Source organism: Malus domestica, chromosome 05 (assembly GCF_042453785.1).
Source record: "Malus domestica chromosome 05, GDT2T_hap1".
NCBI lineage: Eukaryota > Viridiplantae > Streptophyta > Magnoliopsida > Rosales > Rosaceae > Malus > Malus domestica.
The window spans coordinates 25,724,675-25,746,302 of record NC_091665.1 but is presented as its reverse complement, the minus strand read 5'-3'; the positions used below and the strand labels follow the sequence as shown (position 1 = coordinate 25,746,302).

The 21,628-nt window shown below is 38.6% G+C and overlaps 4 protein-coding genes and 1 long non-coding RNA gene across 10 annotated transcripts; 2 read left to right on the top strand and 3 right to left on the bottom strand.

Moving 5' to 3' along the window:
- The first annotated feature begins 2,416 nt into the window (after positions 1-2,416).
- LOC139196463 (uncharacterized) lies at positions 2,417-3,588 on the top strand. Its single transcript, XR_011581390.1, has 2 exons — positions 2,417-2,909; positions 3,094-3,588. It is a non-coding gene; the product is annotated as an uncharacterized lncRNA (long non-coding RNA).
- Positions 3,589-4,089: 501 nt separating this feature from the next.
- LOC103446231 (protein DETOXIFICATION 45, chloroplastic) lies at positions 4,090-9,761 on the bottom strand. 6 transcript variants are annotated; one of them, XM_070822441.1, is made up of 15 exons: positions 9,468-9,761; positions 8,762-9,144; positions 7,985-8,103; positions 7,744-7,887; positions 7,424-7,605; positions 7,006-7,141; positions 6,458-6,554; positions 6,270-6,370; positions 5,826-5,989; positions 5,567-5,638; positions 5,350-5,466; positions 5,164-5,259; positions 4,925-5,046; positions 4,587-4,644; positions 4,090-4,417 (listed from the first exon to the last, which is right to left on the bottom strand). In XM_070822441.1, the coding sequence occupies exons 1-15, from the start codon at positions 9,594-9,596 to the stop codon at positions 4,406-4,408; spliced, it is 1,932 nt and encodes a 643-aa protein (XP_070678542.1). In that variant the 5' UTR covers positions 9,597-9,761; the 3' UTR covers positions 4,090-4,405. The 6 variants fall into 6 exon arrangements, with proteins under 6 accessions (XP_070678542.1, XP_070678541.1, XP_070678546.1 ...); XM_070822440.1 differs by having other exon boundaries at positions 4,090-4,372; positions 9,468-9,750; XM_070822445.1 differs by having other exon boundaries at positions 4,090-4,372; positions 7,985-8,086; positions 9,468-9,569.
- A 1,087-nt stretch (positions 9,762-10,848) lies between these two features.
- LOC103446234 (plant UBX domain-containing protein 1-like) lies at positions 10,849-11,325 on the top strand. Its single transcript, XM_008385319.4, has one exon. It carries the CDS (start codon positions 10,849-10,851, stop codon positions 11,323-11,325), a length of 477 nt encoding a protein of 158 aa, XP_008383541.3.
- A 545-nt stretch (positions 11,326-11,870) lies between these two features.
- On the bottom strand, positions 11,871-15,268 carry LOC103446235 (lysM domain-containing GPI-anchored protein 2). Its single transcript, XM_008385320.4, has 4 exons — positions 14,215-15,268; positions 12,818-12,938; positions 12,530-12,720; positions 11,871-12,256 (listed from the first exon to the last, which is right to left on the bottom strand). Exons 1-4 carry the CDS (start codon positions 14,861-14,863, stop codon positions 12,147-12,149), a joined length of 1,071 nt encoding a protein of 356 aa, XP_008383542.3. The 5' UTR covers positions 14,864-15,268; the 3' UTR covers positions 11,871-12,146.
- Positions 15,269-16,391: 1,123 nt separating this feature from the next.
- On the bottom strand, positions 16,392-21,116 carry LOC103446228 (glycerol-3-phosphate acyltransferase 9). Its single transcript, XM_008385312.4, has 12 exons — positions 20,793-21,116; positions 20,629-20,686; positions 20,170-20,288; positions 19,858-19,957; positions 18,759-18,854; positions 18,409-18,505; positions 17,721-17,808; positions 17,524-17,620; positions 17,319-17,404; positions 16,927-17,046; positions 16,725-16,823; positions 16,392-16,586 (listed from the first exon to the last, which is right to left on the bottom strand). Exons 1-12 carry the CDS (start codon positions 20,912-20,914, stop codon positions 16,538-16,540), a joined length of 1,131 nt encoding a protein of 376 aa, XP_008383534.3. The 5' UTR covers positions 20,915-21,116; the 3' UTR covers positions 16,392-16,537.
- Between the last annotated feature and the right edge of the window lie 512 nt (positions 21,117-21,628).

Below are 21,628 nucleotides of genomic sequence, written 5' to 3'. Positions count from 1 at the left end.
TCAATAGTTGGTAATATTCAGGGGTTGAAAATCCATGCACAGTGTTGTACAAGACAGAACACTGGAATCTTCCTGGCTATCTTCCATGGGGCTTTCCCATCGCATACTTATACTTCAATCGCTTCTCGGAGCTCTTGGTACACAAGCCCGGTGAAGGCATCCTGCTCAGTCTCCTTGCAACAATTATTTCACCTGTGGTAAACTTCATTTTGCTAACCCTAATTATGCCTTTTGATTGTGATGCTTATAGATAAACTAACAAAACTTATAAGGATTGAACAGAGATGGGGGTTTTCGAAATTTGTCGAAAGCTATAAAAATAAGAAGCTTGGTTTAGCCAAGTATGGAATGGTACCTAAGCACAGTTTCCTTCAAGAAATCAGTTCTTGTATGATAGCAACAGTACCGGAAAAGTTCTTTGATCGAGTCCGAGAGGGAAGCATCATACTGAAAAAAGTCTCCTGGCGGCTTTGGCTTTTGCCAAGATGGGATTCTGGTTAATGGTGTGTTGTGATTGGCTCATATTTTGAGCTGTTAACAATTAAGTGACTTTGTGTGTTATGCTTTCGGAATAGTGGCCAAATATGTCCATATCTCATTTTGGTTAATAGTGGAAGACAATGATGATGTTTCATGGGATTCCTTTGTTTTGGCATTTTTTATTCATTTCCCATTTGCATGCCGAAAGTGGTTTTGGGTTTTGAAGAAAAGGGAGCATGATGGATCATCATTGTGTCTATGAAAAAAAGGAGAAGTTGACTCACTTTTCTGTCCATTTAATTGCAAGGAGCCGAGGGAGAGAGAGGGTATTAGAGAGCATCCAAAGGGGGAGAGCATTCGGCTCTCCCATGGGAAAGCATGGGCATGGGTGAGAGAAAATCAAGAGAGCTAGAGTGAAAAGTATTATAGTGAAAGAACTCTTGGGGTAGAGTGAGGCTCTTGGGAAAATTCTATGAGTGGGTGTGCAAGGGATTTGGGATTGGGTTATGTTGATTTAACTCATGTGTACTTGTACTATTATTCTCATAGTGAAGAGCAATATCTCTCCGGGGACGTAGGCAGGATTTTTTGCCGAACCTCGTAAATTTCTCGGTGTCTTTATTTCTTGTATTTTAAATTGTTCAACTGTGGGTTTATAAGTTGGTGAGATAACAGGCCAAAGCACAACAATTGGTATCAGAGCATCGTTGGAGGCTTTGGTTCGTTGGAGGTCCAGATTTGTTGTTCACCAAGAATTTTTCAGTTGAGCAGTTTAATGGGAGATGCGGTTTTACTCTTGGTAAAGGAGAGTAATGGAAGCCTGAAGAAATGGAAGTCGTGTTCAGGGATGCTTAGATCAACTGCGAAAGTTGATGTTGAGGAAGAAGACAAAGGCCTCTTTCTTCTTACCTCACTTTCAGATTTGTCTAAGAACCTTGTGAAACTTTACTGCATGGAAAATTACAGTAAGTTTGGAGCAGGTGCAAACTTCTTTGGTGTGGAATGATACACAAAGGAGACCATGGATAATGGTGGGCACAAGACTGCTTAAGTTATTAAAGGTTGGAATCGTGGAAGAAAATTGGAAAGAGGATCTGAGAGAGACAGCAGGTTCAGATCCGGTTCCGGAGGCAAGGGTCCACAGTGCTACGAGTGCAAGGCCGGGTTGTAGCAAGTTTGTGGCGGAAGACTTTGAGTATGTCCTCTAGGTACTCGAAGCAACACTTCTCCAGGTGATGTTTAGTCTCAAGTGTTGCAGGGGTTTTGCAGCAGGTGGAGCTATGGGATTCACAGGTGATGAGATGGTCCTGAGGTAGGAGGAAGTGTGGGAATTTTGTCTGGCTCGATGAGTTGTTGCTGGAAACGGGCGCGCTGACGAGTTTCCAGGTTGCAGACAATGAAGAGGAGGAAAACCTGTTGGAGGAGACGAGGATGTGTCGAGATCCTGTCTGAAGCTAAATTGTGATTTTTAGCTTGCAGCAGCTGCACATGCATTGGCAGTGACTGAATCGGAACAGGACCAACGAGGTTTATTCAGTGTGTGTATGCTGGTACTTAAGGCCAATGGACTTTGGTGATGGGTGCAAGGATTTTTTGCACAGTATATTCGCCAAGGTGGAGATTGTTGTGATTGGCTCATATTTTGAGCTGTTAACAATTAAGTGACTTTGTGTGTTATGCTTTCGGAATAGTGGCCAAATATGTCCATATCTCATTTTGGTTAATAGTGGAAGACAATGATGATGTTTCATGGGATTCCTTTGTTTTGGCATTTTTTATTCATTTCCCATTTGCATGCCGAAAGTGGTTTTGGGTTTTGAAGAAAAGGGAGCATGATGGATCATCATTGTGTCTATGAAAAAAAGGAGAAGTTGACTCACTTTTCTGTCCATTTAATTGCAAGGAGCCGAGGGAGAGAGAGGGTATTAGAGAGCATCCAAAGGGGGAGAGCATTCGGCTCTCCCATGGGAAAGCATGGGCATGGGTGAGAGAAAATCAAGAGAGCTAGAGTGAAAAGTATTATAGTGAAAGAACTCTTGGGGTAGAGTGAGGCTCTTGGGAAAATTCTATGAGTGGGTGTGCAAGGGATTTGGGATTGGGTTATGTTGATTTAACTCATGTGTACTTGTACTATTATTCTCATAGTGAAGAGCAATATCTCTCCGGGGACGTAGGCAGGATTTTTTGCCGAACCTCGTAAATTTCTCGGTGTCTTTATTTCTTGTATTTTAAATTGTTCAACTGTGGGTTTATAAGTTGGTGAGATAACAGGCCAAAGCACAACATGGTGAAGCTCCCCTGTGAAGTCAGATTTGGTCATCTTGGCTACTGGGTTTAGGGCGCGAGAAAAAGCTCAAGGACATGTTTGTGTCTCCCACCTTTCAGGACTACATCCTCGGTTCGCCTAAGTCCATATTACCCCTTTACAGGTTAAGCTCATTTCATAGACCGTACCACATTTACTGATTACATCTCTTAAATAACAAATTGTCTATTTGGGTCTAATTTCGAATGACGTGCGATCTGTAAATGTGGCACAAATGTTTCTGTTAGGTACTTTTATTAGATACAGCATTTGAATAGGAAACTCACGTATGATTTTATATCAATCAGGGAATGCATACATGGAAGAATTCCACAGCTAGCAGTAATTGGATTCTCCGAAAGTATTCCGAACTTATACGCCTCCGAGATGAGATGCAGATGGCTAGCGGAGCTTCTCGGAGGCACATTTAAGCTACCAAGCATAAAAGAGATGGAGAAAGATGTGGAAAAATGGGACGCATACGCGAAGCGAAGCGATACGCTTCCAGCCAATACTACCGGAGATCATGCATCGGTGCCCTCCATCTGTGGTACAATGACCAGTTGTGCAAGGAAATGGGATGGAACCCCAAAAGAAAGAAGGGACTCTTTGCTGAATTGTTTGAGCCTTATGGCCCCATGGATTATGCTTCCTCTTGAAATGGTCAACAGCAACATAATAAAAGATTAATTTTCCTTGTATTTTGCTGCATAAAAGCTCATGTTTGAACCCGTCGTTGTACTCAGGCACTTGTATTTTGTTGCATAAAATTTCATGTTGAACCCGTCGTTGTATTCAGGCAATGCATCTTTAAACTAAGATGACGGTTTTGTTCCTGATTTGCGTTTTATATTTCCAACCGAAACGAAAGCATGCAAATGGGGTTAAATTCTGTCCCCTTTAGTTTGAAGCAACTCAATAAAAGGGTTGTAGTATTGAGTGGATTTTGAAGTCTTTTTGTTTTATTTTTTAAACAAACGATATTATCTAAAAACTCGTTTGTTCAAACTCGCATTTGGCAATAATTGCCATGGTCACGGGGTTTTCAAAGTCCTTTTGTGTAGCTAGAAACTTTAGCACCAGCTTCCAACGCAGCTTCCAGTGGCTGGAGCGCCAAACGGCATGCCTCGTTGTCAAGCGTTGGGGTTTGGGGAGGATCCACAACGGAAGGAGTGTGAATTTAGTGAAGTCAAGGCCAAGAGAGATGCATCCAAGAAGTAGAAGCTACATTGTTTCCAGGAAAACAATCTCATGAAGACTTTAGCCCCTGGGGTCTTATAACTAAAGTTTGGAATTGGACTGTATTTGCTAACACGACTCACCACATGTGTTTATTATAACTTTTTCACCACGAGGATTGCAGTAAAAGTATGGTAAACTGTAATTTACAAGAATATGTACTAAGGAATATTCGGGTCTGCTTTTCGTACGCAAAAATTATCAATGAATATAAAAACATATAATCATATAATACAAATATTGAAACAAATGCGCAATTCGCAGCTGAAACCTCTCTTCGGCTTGTGGGAGATACTCGGCCTATGATGTCATTCAATCGAATTGATTTTGCCAATCTCAAGTGGCTAGCTGGGAAAAGAAGTGGATCATGCAGTTTTAGGCTCATTCTAAAACCTGGAAACATGTTCATAGTTCATATAAATCCTATCTCTAAATTTTAAATAAGATTTTAAAGGGAAAAATAGATGAGGCGGTCACAACATTAACTTTTAACAGCTTCATCGGCATATTCCAACAACTACGGAAAAATGCAGCATTACAAGAATTTTGAATGTCCACTAACCTGAACTGTCTGGAAATCCCTGTGCACGAACCACCACGGGCCTGATTTTGACAGATATCTGAAAGGAGAACAGAAGAAAAACAAAGATACGAATAAGCAGCAACAGAGATAGCGATGATGTTGATAAATGTAAAATCCAGAAATGAATAATCATTATGCCTCTTCTACTAGCAAAATAAGCAAATGATGTATTCATATTTTAGCATTAGAAGCCTTAGATTTTATTATCGTAAGGAGTTATAAACCAGCCACTTAATTAAAGTTGGATTGGTTATCGAAAAGAGTATTATATTCACGATTAATGTTGATAATCAAAATTTGACATGGTATATTATTACCTGGCATAGCCTGCAACTGCACGCAAGCCCATGAAGAGAGTCAAACCCAGCCAAACTCCATGAAGGCCAAAGATGGAAGGAGCATATAGCAAAAATGCGGAAGATAATGCCCCCACTACCATCTATTAATAATAGAGATTTTGTCAGCAACAAAAAGAAAAATATGTACACTTTCATAGTCAAAGTAATAATAAAGACATGACTGAATAACTTTGGCTCTTCTAAGGGAGCAAGCTTACCATGGAGCGGGCGGCATATGCAAAATCTGAAACACCATAATGGAGGCCATCGAAAACATAAGCTAGAGCATTTAAAGGCTGACTAGCACTGACAAACTGTGGAAAATTAAACATCATTACCTATGTTAAAGACATGTTGCATAAATCTAGACTAATATACCACCACACATAAATTTGAATACGTACCAATATCCCAGATCTAACAATTGCTAATACTTCAGGATCGTTGGTGAACAACGTAGCTAGAGAACCAAAAGATACTCCCAAAATTACAGACAAGGAAATACCTGTGAACAATCCTATCTGAAAAAAACATTCACATAAATTTATCGTATTTGAAATCAAGAAACTACATATGCAACGTAACAAAACTACACCACAGATAAGTCAATAAAACAAATACCTTTAACGCAGAGTCAGCAACTTCTTTCACAATTTTGTATTCACCTTTTGATAAGTAACTTGCAATCAGGGCCTGCAAATAGAGACATTTTAGCTTCATAACTTTGATGCCATATACAAAGACACAATTCTTCCAAAAACTCCAACTCGAGAAAACAAATATCAGTGAATTTTAGTGAAACTATACGTAGGCTTCACATGCGGATTCAATAATGGAAACAAGTAGATACAGACTGATGATAAAAAGCGCAAGTCCATACCTGACCAGATGCAGCCATTGCATCAGTTAGAAGGGATACAGCCAACCAAACTTGAATACATATCTGATGAGCAGCCATAGCTACTGGACCTTGACGAGCAGCCATTGATGTTCCCAATGTCAAGGTTGTAAGACAAGCAATAGTTCGTCCAAGAAGAAAACCACCTACAACATCGCAGAGTTGTTACCAAAAGCAATTAGGTAACAAACTTTGAATATGAAGACGAGAGAATTATCGCTAGGGTAATGAAAGAAGTTTAACAACCAACATAAAGACAAAAGAAACATTAATATAAACTGCCCTGATACATGTGCACTGAATCGGAAGATAAAGTGAATTACTATAATAGTCAAGAAAATCAACGAATTGGAGAGCTGGAAGAAAGCTGTATATATTCAGATAGATGAGAGAGTAAAACGTTCAATAAAAGGAAATAAAACTTACCGGATTTAAGGTATCCACCAAATTGTAGTGATCCAACCTTCGGAGGCAATAGTATAGCTCTCTTATTTAGAAACCAGATCATTAAAAAGGTGACAGTGTATCTGAAAAACAAAATTCCATAAAGTTCATTTTCTAATTACAGATAAAAAAGGGTAATATTGACAGAAAGTCTATTGAAAATCACATACTGAGATATAACAGTGGAAATGGCTGCACCAGTTGCACCCAAACGAAAATAATAAATAAGGAGGGGCAACAAAAACACAGCTAACGAATTACCAATACCTGCACGAATAACAATACATCAATTAACTCTAAGGACCACTCAAACTTGACTAAAAACAAATGGAAATCAACAAGTTGGAGACATGACTATAAATACACTGTGCAAGAATAATAGACCAATATTTTGTGTGTGTTATATGGGTGTGTGTGTGTGTGTGTGTGTGTGTGTGTGTGTACACCTTATAGAAAACTAGACTTTCCATCCCAAAAGCTTCAATTATTTCATATTCAATCAAAAGATGCTAAAGGCTATTTGGACATGTATCACAAATATATAGCATTGTAGTGGATAAAAAAGTGTTCCACCACTTCCCCAGTGCTCTCCCCTCAGCAAGATGCTGACAACAATAGATTAACCAGGCATTTCAGCAGTCACACAAGACAAATTCATACTGCTATCTAGAAAGGGATGTCACTTGAACGTTTAAAATATATATAACCAAAAACTTGCCTAGACATAGTACTGGAGTTTTTGTATCCTTAAATCCACGGAAAACTCCTTGAAGAGCCAAAGATGCTACAACTGCGGGAGCACCAAATGCTCTTAGTTGAAGAAATCGTTGTGCTTGAATGCACATAGGTGAGTCCTGTGATATTCGGGGGGAAAAAAGATCTTCCTTAAATTAAACAGTCAAATATGAGAGGGGAAACCAGAAAACGTATAAGGTCCCCCCATAACCAAAAATAAAAAATCAAATTAAGTACCCGCACTTGCACAAGAACTAGAAACTTGTATAGTAATTGTTCACATATATATAATTGCATTTAAGTATACAAAAAAAGAAAGTTTGTATAATCATGTAAAAAGATATAAGACAAGGAAGACAAACAAATCAGTATGAGAAGTAACTTTAGATCAGGTAACCTACTGATGATATGCCCATCATATTTAGAAACAACCCAGATCCCAAAGACAGGGCCACGGCCTCAAATATTCCAATCCCAACTGCTAACAATAAAGCTGTAGACACTGAAGATAGCTGCTTTCTCTCAACGACTCCATCAACAGGTTTGGGTTTACCATTAGTATTGCCATCTAGATAACCATTTTCTGTAAGAAAATCAGCCAAAATCAGATTCCCAAAAAAAAAAGGTTTAAGTAATCTCTGCTCTAACTTAGACATAAAGACAGACCAAATATGTGTACAACAAAGATGACGAGGGAAGTAAAACAAAAGTTGAACTTCACCTGAAGTAGAAACTTTACTTTCACTCTTAGCAAGGTCTTCAGCAACAAAAGATGTAGCAACACTGAGGAGAGGGATATTAAATATCTTTGAGATATAATTAAAGATGTTCATTGAAATACCAGCTGAAGCCAATTCCACGGAACCTATGGAAAAACAAAAGCAAAATAAATAAAGACCTCCAAATTCAAACCAATTATACAGTTATCAGTCATTGAACACATTTAAAGGAGTGAAACAAACCCAAATTGCCAATGTATGCAGTCTCCATTAGTTGTGCTAATGGATCAATGGCCTGACCCAGAATTGCAGGTAAAGAAAGCATCAATAGCTCACGTTTGACATCTGGAGAATATGTTTCACTGATAGAAATGTTATTCAACTCATTAACTCAAAACAAACAAAAAACAATGCTTAACATAGGTAGCGAAGTTCATACTCCCCATCAACTAAAAACTAAGAGTAATAATAACAATTTCAGAGACTCGCTGAAATAGACAATTCCCGAAAGCTATTGACAGTAATATTTCTCATATAAGCTTCATAATCAAAATTAAGTAAATAAAAACAAAATTAGCTTGCTTGCACTTATAAACCAAACCACATACGAAGGGAGGGACTAGAAGATGAAGGGACTGGGAGGCTTCCATCAAAAGTAGAAACATTTATCTAGAGCTATCATGCTCAGTCACCAGCCACTCTACAAACTCATAATTTTTTTTTTCAAACGATAAGTTTCTAACAAATTTGAAAAGAAACGTTTGAATCTCGTTGCAAGTAAAAGGCGCAGTTCAATTTAGACAGATCACTACCAAGCATTTTAGAGAAAAGCAACATGCAACTCCATTAACGCGCCTATTTTATGTTCAATTTTAAGAAGAATTATATAAGACTACAAAAGTAAGAGAATCAATCAAGAAAAAAAAAAAAAAGTTACACAACAATAAAAGCAGCATTTCAAGAAACTAAAGCGACCAAAAATTTAAACATAACAAGGGATTGTAAGCTATAAGGTCTTACAGGTCACCACTCCCTACACCTATGAGAGCTTCCTCTTCCTCCAAACCCAACTTCCCTTCCACCTCAGAGGATCCCACACCCAAATCCGAACTCAATTGATTAGCCACCATGGGGAAACAGGGTCTTCTGCGGCGTGTCACTAGCGGCGTGCACAGTGCTCTTCGTGTAGCATACAGATTGCATCCCCCCACAGCATTGGCATTGCTCAAATCCTTCCTACCACTTCTTGCTACAATATTACAATCTCCCCTTCTGTGCAATGAATTAAACAACCTGGACTTTCGAGTTATCGGGTTGCGGTCACTGGCTCCGGCGGTTAATCCGTTAGAAAGGGCGCCACTTCTGAACAGGGTAGCCACCATTTTCACCAGTTGTTGGAATTCCTTCAAAATCAAAGGGAAAATCCAAAATTTATCAGAATTTCCGAACACTAAGGCTTACCACCAATAATTAAACCTCAATTATGCAAAAAGAAACGAAATTTGCACAATCAAACAATCAGTTCCCACTTTTCCGAAACAAAAATTCAAATTTGTGAAAGCCACAATCCGTTTCGGGAAAAGAAATTACAGCACATTTGACAAAAACGAAAACAAAACTGCGAAACATTTAAAGCGGCGCCCGAACAATCTGTTTGGTTCCCATGAAAATTTATAAAAAAAAATGGGGAAACAGAGAGAGAGTAAAGAGAAAATAGAGGAGTTACCTTTGTGCAGAGAGAGAGTGAGATTATTGGGGTTTTGCAGTGAAGAAGAAGAAGAGAGAGGGAGAATTGAGTGAGTGAGAGAGACAGAGATAGAGAGGGGCCAAGAGTGGTCAGTGGTTGGGTTTGCATTTACATGTCTGATGGGCACGGATGCGAACGCTGCTGCAAATAGTGGAGGGGAAGGGGAAGTGGTCACGAGGTTTGCGTTTCACTTTGTGCGATCATCGCTCTCAGGATATTAAGCACGTGCCACCTCATGAGATACAATTCGGAATTTTCCTTGGGAGGTATCGGGAAGGAATTGGAACGTAATAATATCGATTTATATAGATACATTTATACAGATACAGAAAAAAAGGTTCTCTATTGATTCAAACGGTGTACCTACGGGATAGGGATAAAGAAAGAGGAAAAAACCAAAGATTTCACATATTACTTTTTACTCTTCCGGATGCTTCATCAAAAATTGATTTTTATTTGATTTATTACATTCGATGGCTTAAAAAAAAAAAAAAGGTTTCATGAAGTGAAAAATAATGTGTATAATCTTTTCAAATATAGTGTGTATAGATCTTTTCTCTAAAAATAACAAGAGTTTGCAGCAAGAGAAAGGAATTTAAGTAGATATCATTTCTCTTGTTTTGTCCCACCGTGTAACTATCACTTCACATGTGTGTACGAATCTTTTTTCATTTTTGTTGCCAAAAGATGGGATTTTATTGATTGTATTCAAATGGAAACATTGGCGTGTTCCGCCATTACCACATGGGAGAGCACGCTTAGTAACTGTGTATAAGAATCTTATTTGGACTCAACTAGTTTATGATAAAAGTGAATTAATATATTGTAAATACAAATCAATTAGAGTTTGTATGTGTGTAAAATCATATCCCATCATTGAGAAAGTACATTCAGTATGCTTGTGAAAGCCTAGCATTACTCATAACTGCTCAAAACACGATCGGAATTTGATGCAATGGATGAACAACCAACCTCCCACAACGGATGGAAGTTTACCGCCTTACATATAATACGTTTTAAGTTCTGAGGCTAACTAGTAGGTGGAAGAGTTGGTATAACAAAAATACTTTTTAAAAGAGGCTAACTGACGTGACAATTTAACGATGATATTAACATACTTTTATTGTTAGGAACTAAATTACGGAATTATGCTCATCTCATAAAACATTTTGTCTAATTAGCGTATCCTATTCCAAATGGGAACACGAAAGTAAAACTTAAAAAGCTATTCCTAAATTTAAATGGATAGCAAAATCAATCGTGTGTATATACAGTCACACGGTCGCAAAATTCCCTACGTTAATTTTTCATCTTCTTGTTCCCCAATTCGTTCACCGTCGCGAACCCGTGAATTCTCACGATGACGGCTGACGTTTCCTCTTTGGGATCCTTCAAACGAAGGCGGCTCATCGGCGCCGTCGATCACACCGCCAGCATCGACCGCACGGCCAATATCGAGGAGAACGCAGACGAATTCTACGACTTCACCCCAGAGGATTACTACAGCATTCAGCGCCCGCGACAGCAAGAAGACAAGCTCCTCAAAACGCAGAAGATTAGAGAGGCAGAGGACGCAAAACGCAGGTCGACGATCACAAAGGCGGTGATTAGGGTCAGGTTTCCGGATAACCGCACAGTGGAGGCGACCTTTCACCCGTCGGATAAAATCCAGAGCTTGTTGGATTACATGAGGAAAGTTGTTGCTCGGCCGGAGTTACCGTTTTACTTATTTACTGCTCCGCCGAAGCAGGTGATGAGAGACATGTCGCAGGATTTTTACTCGGCTGGATTTGTTCCCGGCGCAGTAGTGCATCTTACGTATGGTGTCCCGAACTAATGTGGACCAACGGGGTACAATGCGCCACTTGTGGTCACCATTGTCCTTGTCGGGATTTTGTTTTCTACCCTATGATTACATGATGCTTAATGGAAATAAATCTTCTTGTTCTATGAACTAATCCATATGTGTAAAATCTCTGTTGGTCCTATGATGTTTTGTGAGAGTCGTTTTTCTTTTGAAAGTTTGGGGTTTTTTTGTTTGAATGTTTCAAATTTGGGTTTGAAGAGTTCAAACAAGTGAAGTGGTGGCATCCCGTTCTAACAATGACATGTGTAAATTTTTCAACAAATGACATTGTATTATTGAATTGGAATATCATGTAACGATGAACCCGTTTCATGTAAGTTGCTCTGTTCTCAATGACATTAATAGTTAGCTATATTGATTAAACATTATGCGAAATATAAGCATATAGTTAATGGGTAAGGATAATGGTTGGGAGTGGTCCAATAAAACTAGTTATGTAAGGTTTCGGTGGGATGCATCATATAATTGCAGGAATTATTCTCCAAAATTCAACAAACAAAATAAGAACAACCAACTTCCAAACCAGCAAATTTTTAGCATAATAATGTTATCCGAAATGACCAAAATAGAAGGGAAATAAGTTACATGAAGTTGAACGTCTTTGATTCGATTCCTAGCGACCGTAAAACATAGAAATCTACTCTGCGAAAGGCATGAGCACGGCTTTGCCAATACATTTGATATTTACTCGCACATTAGGAGATGTACAGAAGAATTACATTATAATTTGGTTCCTTCATCCTCTTAGAACAAGCAAAAGGTGGACGACATTGTAGAGACTTACCAACATCTCATTGAAGAACATGAAGAAAGAGAGGCACCAAGTGAATTGCCACGAAAAGGAAGTTCCAACTCGAGCCTCGCAAACTCATCTTTGAAGCGTTATTTTTATTATCCGAAGCTGTTCGCCAACAAAGAAAAAGATGTCAGTTCGAGTTGTTGATAACCACTGTTCACGTAGATGTCCAACTAAATCATCATAGGCAACTTCAACCCGCTAAACACGTAATTGCTGACAAAATTTACACAATGCATATGTCGAAAGTCATCCGGTATTTGTCAATTTATATCCAAATCGAATATGGTCCCCGACTCCGATAGAGAAATGAAAGATTTCTTTACCACTAATAGCATGTTTAGTTGTTACACGTGAAACAGAGTAAAGCGAGCTTACCTGGACAAGTGGAGTGTGTTACCAAGGTTGTAAGAATCTTGGTCTGGTTAGTATAACCAGCATAGGCACAGGTGGTTTGATTGCAACCGGATGTGCTGTTGCCAAGTAATAGCTGACTAGTCAGACTTGAATCCTCGCATTGCATCGCAGGGCATACAGTTGAGTTAACGGTGGATGGCTCGCACTGTAAGCTGTACAGATATGAAAATTGACATAGATTGTTAGAATCCACCAATGGCAAAAGAAAACCGAGTATAACAAAACCAAACCAGTAAGCAATGCACTCACGTCCAATTGTTTGCAGAACTGCATTGGCACTTCACGCAATCGTTGGCAGTAAAGACGTAGGTGTTATTAGAAACCAGTAAACGGGCGTCAGATGATTCATTGGATATGGAAGACGAACAAGCTGCCAATTAAAATTGTAACATCAGTAAATCTGTAACTAAAGCATTGATATGCTGCAAATATTTCAAATAATAGATCAAGGAAGCGTCAGGTGAACTAAGCGATCGCCACAGTGAGCAGACTTCGAGTTTAACTATTAGCACGGTAGCACCTAATCAACGGACAATGGTCTTACAAGCAGCCTGAAGCATGAAAGCAGTAATCGACGAGTTTTTTAGGTCAAACTACATGATCAATCTGAAACTTATGTTCGGTAAATGAGAAATGGGGATGATGGAAAGGAAAAAGCAAACTCTTTTCATATTAATTTACCTTGTAAACAAGTATAAAGGTCGTACCCAGTGCACAAGGCTCCCGCTTTACGCAGGGTCTGGGAGAGGTGAATGTCGGCTAGCCTTACCCCCATTTATGGAGAGGCTGCTCCCAAGTCTCGAACCCGAGACCTACCGCTCATGGGCGAAGGCACTTGCCATCGCACCACAAGTATGACATAGTAAAATAACTTTCCCTAGATATCTCTCGGGTCTACCCCGCTTTTATCCTTCTCTGTATCGTTCCAATTTTATCGGATATCCCCAAAGGTACCCCTCTCTGTTTATCTTTCCACTCTACCAAACAATGCAAGAGCTGGAAAGTCCTCCTTCACACTTTCCTATCCCTCCTCCTACCAAACATGGTCAAAGCATCTCTTTGAAATTCTTGAACACATACATAAATAGTATAATATATATTGCAATTAAAAAACAAACCTAAAAACAGGACGGCAGATGTTCGATGTTTACTTAGTTTTAAATTAAAAGCACAACTAATGAGGAAGACATAAACATTTTAAATAAATCCACCCTGAGCAACAACTGGCATCTATTTTTTATTCTTTTGCAAAATAATTAAATTTAGGTCCATCTAACTTGAGAAAATAAATTGAAAGCATATCCAAATTTCCAAATCTCAACAAAGTCACCATGATAATGATGCAACTCAATTCTAGTTATAATAATCCAAATGGGTGTTCATTTTTTATCTTTAAAATGATTCCCTAACCCTTACTCTAAATCTAGGCAAAACCTAAGGTTAGACCTGACCAATTGAATAATACGACTACTTAATGAAATGATGTCACGTCGTTAATTATTGTCACCAACACGCAATCAACATTTATGTAAATCGAAGGTCAATAGCTTTTTAGACTGCTTTTTTACTAATCTTAAACGCAAAAAAATACAAAAGGCAAGTTAATGATTAAGTTAAGACATAAAAGGTGAAAAGCCAAAAAGGACCTTTGAGAGGAACATCGAGGACTTGATCGGCCTGAAGGGTCTTCGGATCCGATATCCCATTGATCCTCAGCAGAGTCTCCTGGGTCGTCCCGTACTCCGTCGCAATCGCCTCCACCGAGCTCCCATTCGCCACCACGTGTCCGTAATGGACCACCCTCTCACCGTCCACTTCATCGCAGCTACACGGCAGCGGAATCCACAGCTTCTGCCCGATCCGAATCAGACTGGGGTCGGATATCTTATTCACCGCCGCGATTTCCTGGTACGTCACGAGCCTCGAGAACAGGACGGTGGCTATGCGGTCGAGGTCGTCGCCGGACTTGACTATGTACTGAGGCCGCTTGTTGGAGACGCCAGTGCCGTTGCGGCAGACGCAGGTGAAGGGGACGAGGACCTTTTGTCTAGCGGAGACGGGTAAGGCCGGGTCGGTGGCGATGGGCAAGTTGTTGGCGCCGAGCAGGGTGCGGAAGTGGGTGACGTTGAAGAGGGTTTTGATGGAGTTAAGGGTGGTGGAGTTAGGGGGGATGTAGGCGATGAGGGAGCGGCAGGTGTTGGAGGCGGGGACGGAGCAGTTGAAGGTGGCGGAGGAGGTAGGTGTGGGGAGAAATGAGAGGAGGGAGAGGGTGAGGAGAAGTGCGAGTGTGGACATTGTATTGGGTTTTTGACTCGGTTGTGGTGGTGGGTTTAGGATTAAGAGGAGGGTTTAAGTAGAAAGAAGAGAGGGAAGAATAGTACGAGGTGGTGTGGACTGAACTGCTTGAGAGAGAGAGAGAGAGAGAGAGAGAGAGAGAGAGAGAGAGAGAAAGAGACAGACAGACAGACAGACAGACACGGAAGAACAGTAGTAAGAGAGGTTTATGTGGTGGTGGTGTTTTGTTGCACACATATGTTCGTGTGTTTATTTATGTTGGTGTGTTTACACATTTTTTTTTTTGTTGTTTTTACAAACGACATCATTTACCTTAAAAATGAGAGACTTAATCTTATAATTATAATGAATTAGCAATAATATGATTCAAATTCGCCTTTAACGAGAATTCTCTAAAACCTCTCACTTACAAGTAAAGAGAAATACCATAGTACTAAGTGGCTGGTGTGTTTATACTTAAAACCTAATTATAAACTTACTTTGTACTACGGTCTAGTGATATTTCTCTTCACTTGTAAGTAAGAAATTTTAAATTCAATTCTCGTCAAAAACGAATTTGAATTACATTATTATGGAAAACTTATTATTACGAAGATTAGCTCACTTAAAAAATTTCTAAACTTTCTAATGTCATGACCGCATCAACACCATATGCATATAGAAATTGTATGGGTAACCGTGTGAAAAATTTATCCATGACATTGCCACGAGGACCGTTGAAAACTCCTCCAAGTCAGCTTAACTCCTCGTTTATATGCCAAAAAAAAAAAAGTTTGATTGAAGATGATGGTGTTATTGAAACGATGAAGTCAAACTCTACGCATTTTTATTTATGTGACGGTGCGGCTAAAGTTGTGCATCAAAATATGAAACGGCATTTTGCTCCCGGCGGAATCAACCAGAAAGAAAATTCACATTTTGACCTGCATTTCGTTGACCGGTTTGTAGCTAGCTGTAATGATTTCCGCATACATCTTATTTTTCTCTTGTAAGTATCTTGATTATTCGTCTCTTAATTCTGTTTTACTTTATTCGATACAAATGTACAAGCGTACATAAACAGAAAAATATCTGTGTGGAAAATGAAAATAATTTCCCTTTCGTCAACAAGTATAAGAAGTCAACGCTCTCACATCCCATGAAAAATGAAAATAATTTCTCGTACAAACATTATACCAAAAAACATAAGGTGACGGAGAATCTATGCAGAAGAGAATCTCCTTGGCCCTCAGTTCAATTGCCAAAGTGGAGATTTTATTTTACGACACATGGGAATCAAGGGACGAAAGGGTAAAACACAAAAAGAAAGAAGAAAGACCATAATATAAAAACTAATCTAAAATCAAAGACCAAGGCATCTAATCATCAATTTCACATAAAGGTACATTCATGTTAAGATGTGTACTCAATTAGCGACACAGCACAAGACCAAGATGTTTCAACTGATGACAAGTTTCTACAAAATTTCGAGCAAACTCCGCGGAAATCAAGCTTCATACATGGTTTGTATTCAAGAAACAACTTGGCATTGAGAAAGTAGTTCATTTACTTCTTTTATAGAAAAGGCAGCTTCTTATCGGGCATCATAACCAGTAACTCTTATGAAGAGGAAATTGAGGGAAGAACATGCATTACGTGCTAAAGTAAATCAACTAAGAGAGAGAAAAACATAGTTTAGTTTTCCTCTAGGCGTCGTAGCATAGTCTCAGCAAAGCTTTGTTGCCTGCACACACAGAACAACCAATAAGCACCAGGATTGCGAACTGCATGTGTATAATCTTTCTTTTTTTTGTTCATTTGCATAATCACTTGGGGAGAGAGAGAGAGAGAGAGAGAGAGAGGTAATAGAAGTTTGATTTACTTTCGCTCTCTGTGCTTTGGGCTGGGCCGAGAGTATTTCAGATACCCGTCCCACGGAACCATCTTAAGTCCTGCTCGAACAGAAATTATGTCCCTGACCCTGCATAGAAAGCATCCAAAATAGTGGAGATAAACAAGACCATACCAACCAAGGGTGGGCAAGCATGTTGTCACTGATTACAAGTCCAAAAAAGACCATTCACCTCTCCGCAAATTCAATGGCGGTTTCCCCAGGCCTAATGTTTTGGGGCTCCAAATACCACACATCACAAACAACAGCCCATGACGTCATAAGTTGTAGCAGATGCATTGTGAAGGACTGCCTGCAACACAATCATATCATATAACCCTTCTAGTATCACAACAGCCCAACGGCCCCCAACACCTTGGTAAATGTTTCCTAAATTACAGATCTAAGCACAACCAATGGCCAATTTCTATGGAATGGAATCTAAGTATAATTACTATGTTTAAGCATCATAGAACATTTTAAGCCTTCAAATAGCGTGCAAGGTGAAGTAGACACTTTCAAACAAACACACAAGTCAAATAAGGAAAATATTAAGAATGTCGAAGGATCGAATCCACTCCTTACTTTTTGCTGTTCCAAAAAGCATCGACAAAAATTTTGTTGTACTTGATTGCGACAGGGCAAACTGAGCAGCCAAGCTCAAATGCACCCTAAGCAAAATATAAATTGAAAGTTAAGAGTAAATAACAAATATCAAGCAATAAATATAAACTAGTTGTGAATATCAAACAAACTTAAATGAGCAAAATTTAAACTAGAACACAGTTACCTTCTTAAACATAACAGTGTAGTGATTGTTTACACACGTTCCTTCAGGAAATATAAGGAGAGGGTTATTGTCTGCCCCCAGCACATGGTCCCTTAATCTGAAAAAAAGGAACTGTACTTGTTCATATAACAATGACATGGACGATGGTGTGAAAAAAAAAAAAAAAATACTACTATGGACTTTCGGTTTATACTTACTTCTTTGTTACAATTTCCCGATCCTTTGCCTCTGAACGATTGAACCAAATGCACCCTACGCTCTCCAAAATAGTGCTTTGCAACAATCCTTCACAAGAAGCATAAACGAAGAGAATTCTCATTGGATTCTATTTCTTATTATAGAAAAGACAAATTCGGATTTTTGTCAATCTTGACAGTATTCAAGATTCACTCTTTGTGGAAAGCAACAATAGAAAAGTGCTGACATTCAAACGAACCAAGCACCCCTCCTTCAAAACATATAAGAGTCATCAATGATCAATGCACAACAAGAAAACTTATCGAGAGTATACATTTTCAGTCAACGAAATGGTATCACTATTACATTGGTATGCTAACCTCGGAAAATGATAAAATTGCACAAAGTCAGAAAACTTCTATTCCATGGTCCTAACAACTTACACATCTATAATGGATCATTATTGTACAAGAATTGCTTAAATTGGATAAATCCAAAATGATACATGCATGCTAATGGTTCATTTTCATGGATAACACATAAAAGTGTGCTTGAAATGTTTTGTGAACTTTTGACAGCCACACTTCCAATAAAGATATAAGCAATAATTTATGATAAGGTTGCAATAATTCAATTCTAAATATCCATGTAAACCTATACTACTCTGATAATTGATTACAAAAATGTAAAAGGTACATTGACACTTACCAACCCATCCAGGATGCTTTTGCATAATTACTGCAAATGCTGTCATTTGTTCTAAGATGATGAAATCAATCATGGAAGTATGATTGGCCACAAAGACCTGCGCAAACCATGAAAGACATCTCAAGACAGACATTTAAGAAACAAATAAAAATTGATTATGTAAAAGATGGGAGCTTTAATTGGTCCTCAAAAAAAAATCATCTTGCAGTCCTGATTTATAAAAACATAAGCGAGAAAATATAAGTGGAGCGGTACAGGATGACATTTCAGAGTGCCGATAACAGCTCCCAAAAAGATGGAAAAATATTGGATGAAGTTTTAAAAGGAATTATGAGACTAAAAAAATGTACCTGCTTAGGCCGCATGCTGGGCCGCGGTCCGTGGTACTTCACAACCCCAGTCCAAGATGCAACAAAGAAGCTACAAATTAACTCTACCAAGAGCCTCTGAAAGGAAAACAAACATCACAGCTTAATAACTACATGAAGGCCATTACAGAAAACAAACAGTGAAATGAAGGAGCATTGGAACATAAATGTAGTTTGTTAACTGTTACACTATACTAGAGATATCCACCCCTGAGATTATGCATATGTAATTGCCAGAAAATCCTATGAAGAGTACAATGACCACCTTTCATTACCTTATTACTCCAAATTTTTTGCGGACAGTTCTCAGATAGATAAAAGGTGTATTAATTGTGCCAGATGATAATCTTCTGATTTAGAAAAGTTTAGTGGAGGGGAGGCTACCCCATCCCACCGCTAGGGCATACCACAAGCCTCTTTGAGGACTTACACAGGTGGTCTCAGCCCCTTTTTTTGGTTTTTACAGATCACCCACCAAGAGGGATTGCCGGCAACGGGATTCAAACCTAGGCCTTGGTCTAGCGAAGAAAAAATCCTTACCAACTCAACCAACCCTCGTTGGCCGGAGGATAATCTTTGTATTTTATAGTTTGTGGTTCATTTTATAAGGAGAGGTAGTTGGGGTGGATGTAAGAAGATTGGGTTACCAGTCAAAGGTTTGTTGGTAGCTGGACAACTTATGCCATCATCCATATGTAATAATACATAGAAGAAATGCGGGTCATTGCTTCCATTTTCGAAATTGGATGGATTACTCATAAATTTTCCAGTCAATGTAGGTGGCATGCCATACATCATTGTTCTAACCCGTGTGAAAGAAGAATAGCGTTCTTGCATAGACACATTTCAACTATGTTTGAGCATGCTTAAACAGATTCTATATGCATAAAGCCAACTACACGACTAGAGCAGTCATTAATAAATTATGCAAATACAAACGTCATTTGACCTGATGCCTAGAGGGGTCCAATATCGTTATCAGAAGATAGAAAACATGCAATGCTGATTAATAAAAACTGAAACCAAATATTTTGGATAGAAACCAGTCAAGGGAAATGAAGTCATAGATAAGAATGTGCACCTCTAAATTCTTTCTCAATTTATCATGGCCCTTCAGCAGGAAGTGCACTGGAATGAAAGACGAAAGGAAAATTATCCATCCGATCGTCAAAACGAGAACCCTGTAGAATTAATTGAGACGCTTTAAGAGACTAAAGTAGAAATGACATAAGAACCCGTAACCATGGTCCATGGACAGCATAATCATCGAGAATCAGTCAGACTATGCATTGCAATTCCAATACCCACAAACCAGAACATGTAAAGCTATTGCGTGATGCAATGAATGCATGAAACAATTGAAGTTTTTCAACCAAACATAGAAGATTCTAACCTCGCAGGAAACAGAATGAAGTACCGAACCACCACTCCAAAACACCACAAAGGAAACAAATACACATTCCAGTTCCACGGCTCCGGAGGATTGGACTTAAAGCACCTTGTGAACGAGTCCTGTTCATTCGAATTCATGATCATCATACAAATTCATACAGTCCTTGCATAAAATTTGATAAAATCACAAAGCTTTCAACTCAACAGAAATTGGTGAAAATAGAGCAATCCAGAGCCAATTAATTACTCAACCGGCTAGCTTACAGTTCAAATAAAAAAAAATAAAAAAAAAGCTCAATAATTTACACAAAGATTTGAGTAAAATTCCACAAAATTGCAAACTGTAGCTAGCTTCCAGTTAAAAATTTCAATACTTCACTTTCTCCCAAAACAATTAGAACCTTATCAGATGATGCAATCTACAATCAAATGAGAAAGAAACTGGAGAGCGAGGACTTACATCGATAATGGCACCAGCAGCCTCCGTTAAGGTGGGAGATATGTCAAGCAAATCACGCCTGAGAAGCAAAATGAGATGAGAAAATTCTCTCAATTTTCCCACAGTTTCTCGGGAACCAAACAGAGAATAACAAGAAAGAGAGAGAGGGAGTGCATAAAACATACAGGCGAAGCTTGCCCTGGGGTTCCTGCTGGATGGAGGTGCCGGAAGGAAGGTAATCTTCGAGGTTGGGGCGATCGAGGTCCAATTCGGAGCTTGAGGAGTTGAGCTTCCCGGGGTCGCCCATGCTTCTCTGCTTCTCAGCTCCTCCTCACTCTCTCCTTCCTCTTCTTCTTCTCAGATTGGATTGGATTCGTTGAGTTTGTGTTACTGATGTTTATTTAATTTTTTTTTTAATTTTGTTTTTTGGTTGGGTCGTTGATGTAGTTATGAAACATGCGTAGCAGGGGGCCTCCCTGACCCTCACGCAATCCCAAACAGCATTTCTTCTCTAGGCACACGCCTCTCCATTTGTAAGTGATAAATTCGATTTTCGTTAAAAATAAATTTAAATCATAATATACTAGTTTATTATGAGATTTAACTTATTTTTTTACTTCTTAACGTAGATAATATCGTTTATTTAAAATGCTGATTTTATAATTATTTTAAAGATTTAAAGAAATAAACAATAAATATGCCCCACACTATCACTATGTGCGAATCTTTTACTTCTTTTAGAATTTTTAATTAACATTTTAATTTGATATTTTTTATTTTAACATTCTAATTAGAAATGTCATATTTGAAAGCTTCACCATTTTAAGGTGCTAGCTTTATATGTATATATATATAGATTAATTTCTTGTGGTGTTTTAATTTCTGAAAAATTCTGAAATTTTAATAAAATAGTATCCAAATTTTATGTATATTATTGAAAAATAGGTCTAAATATCTTACATTAAGCGTAAAAAGTACATAAGTGTGTGTATCATACGTTGAAGTTTTAAAAATTGTACAA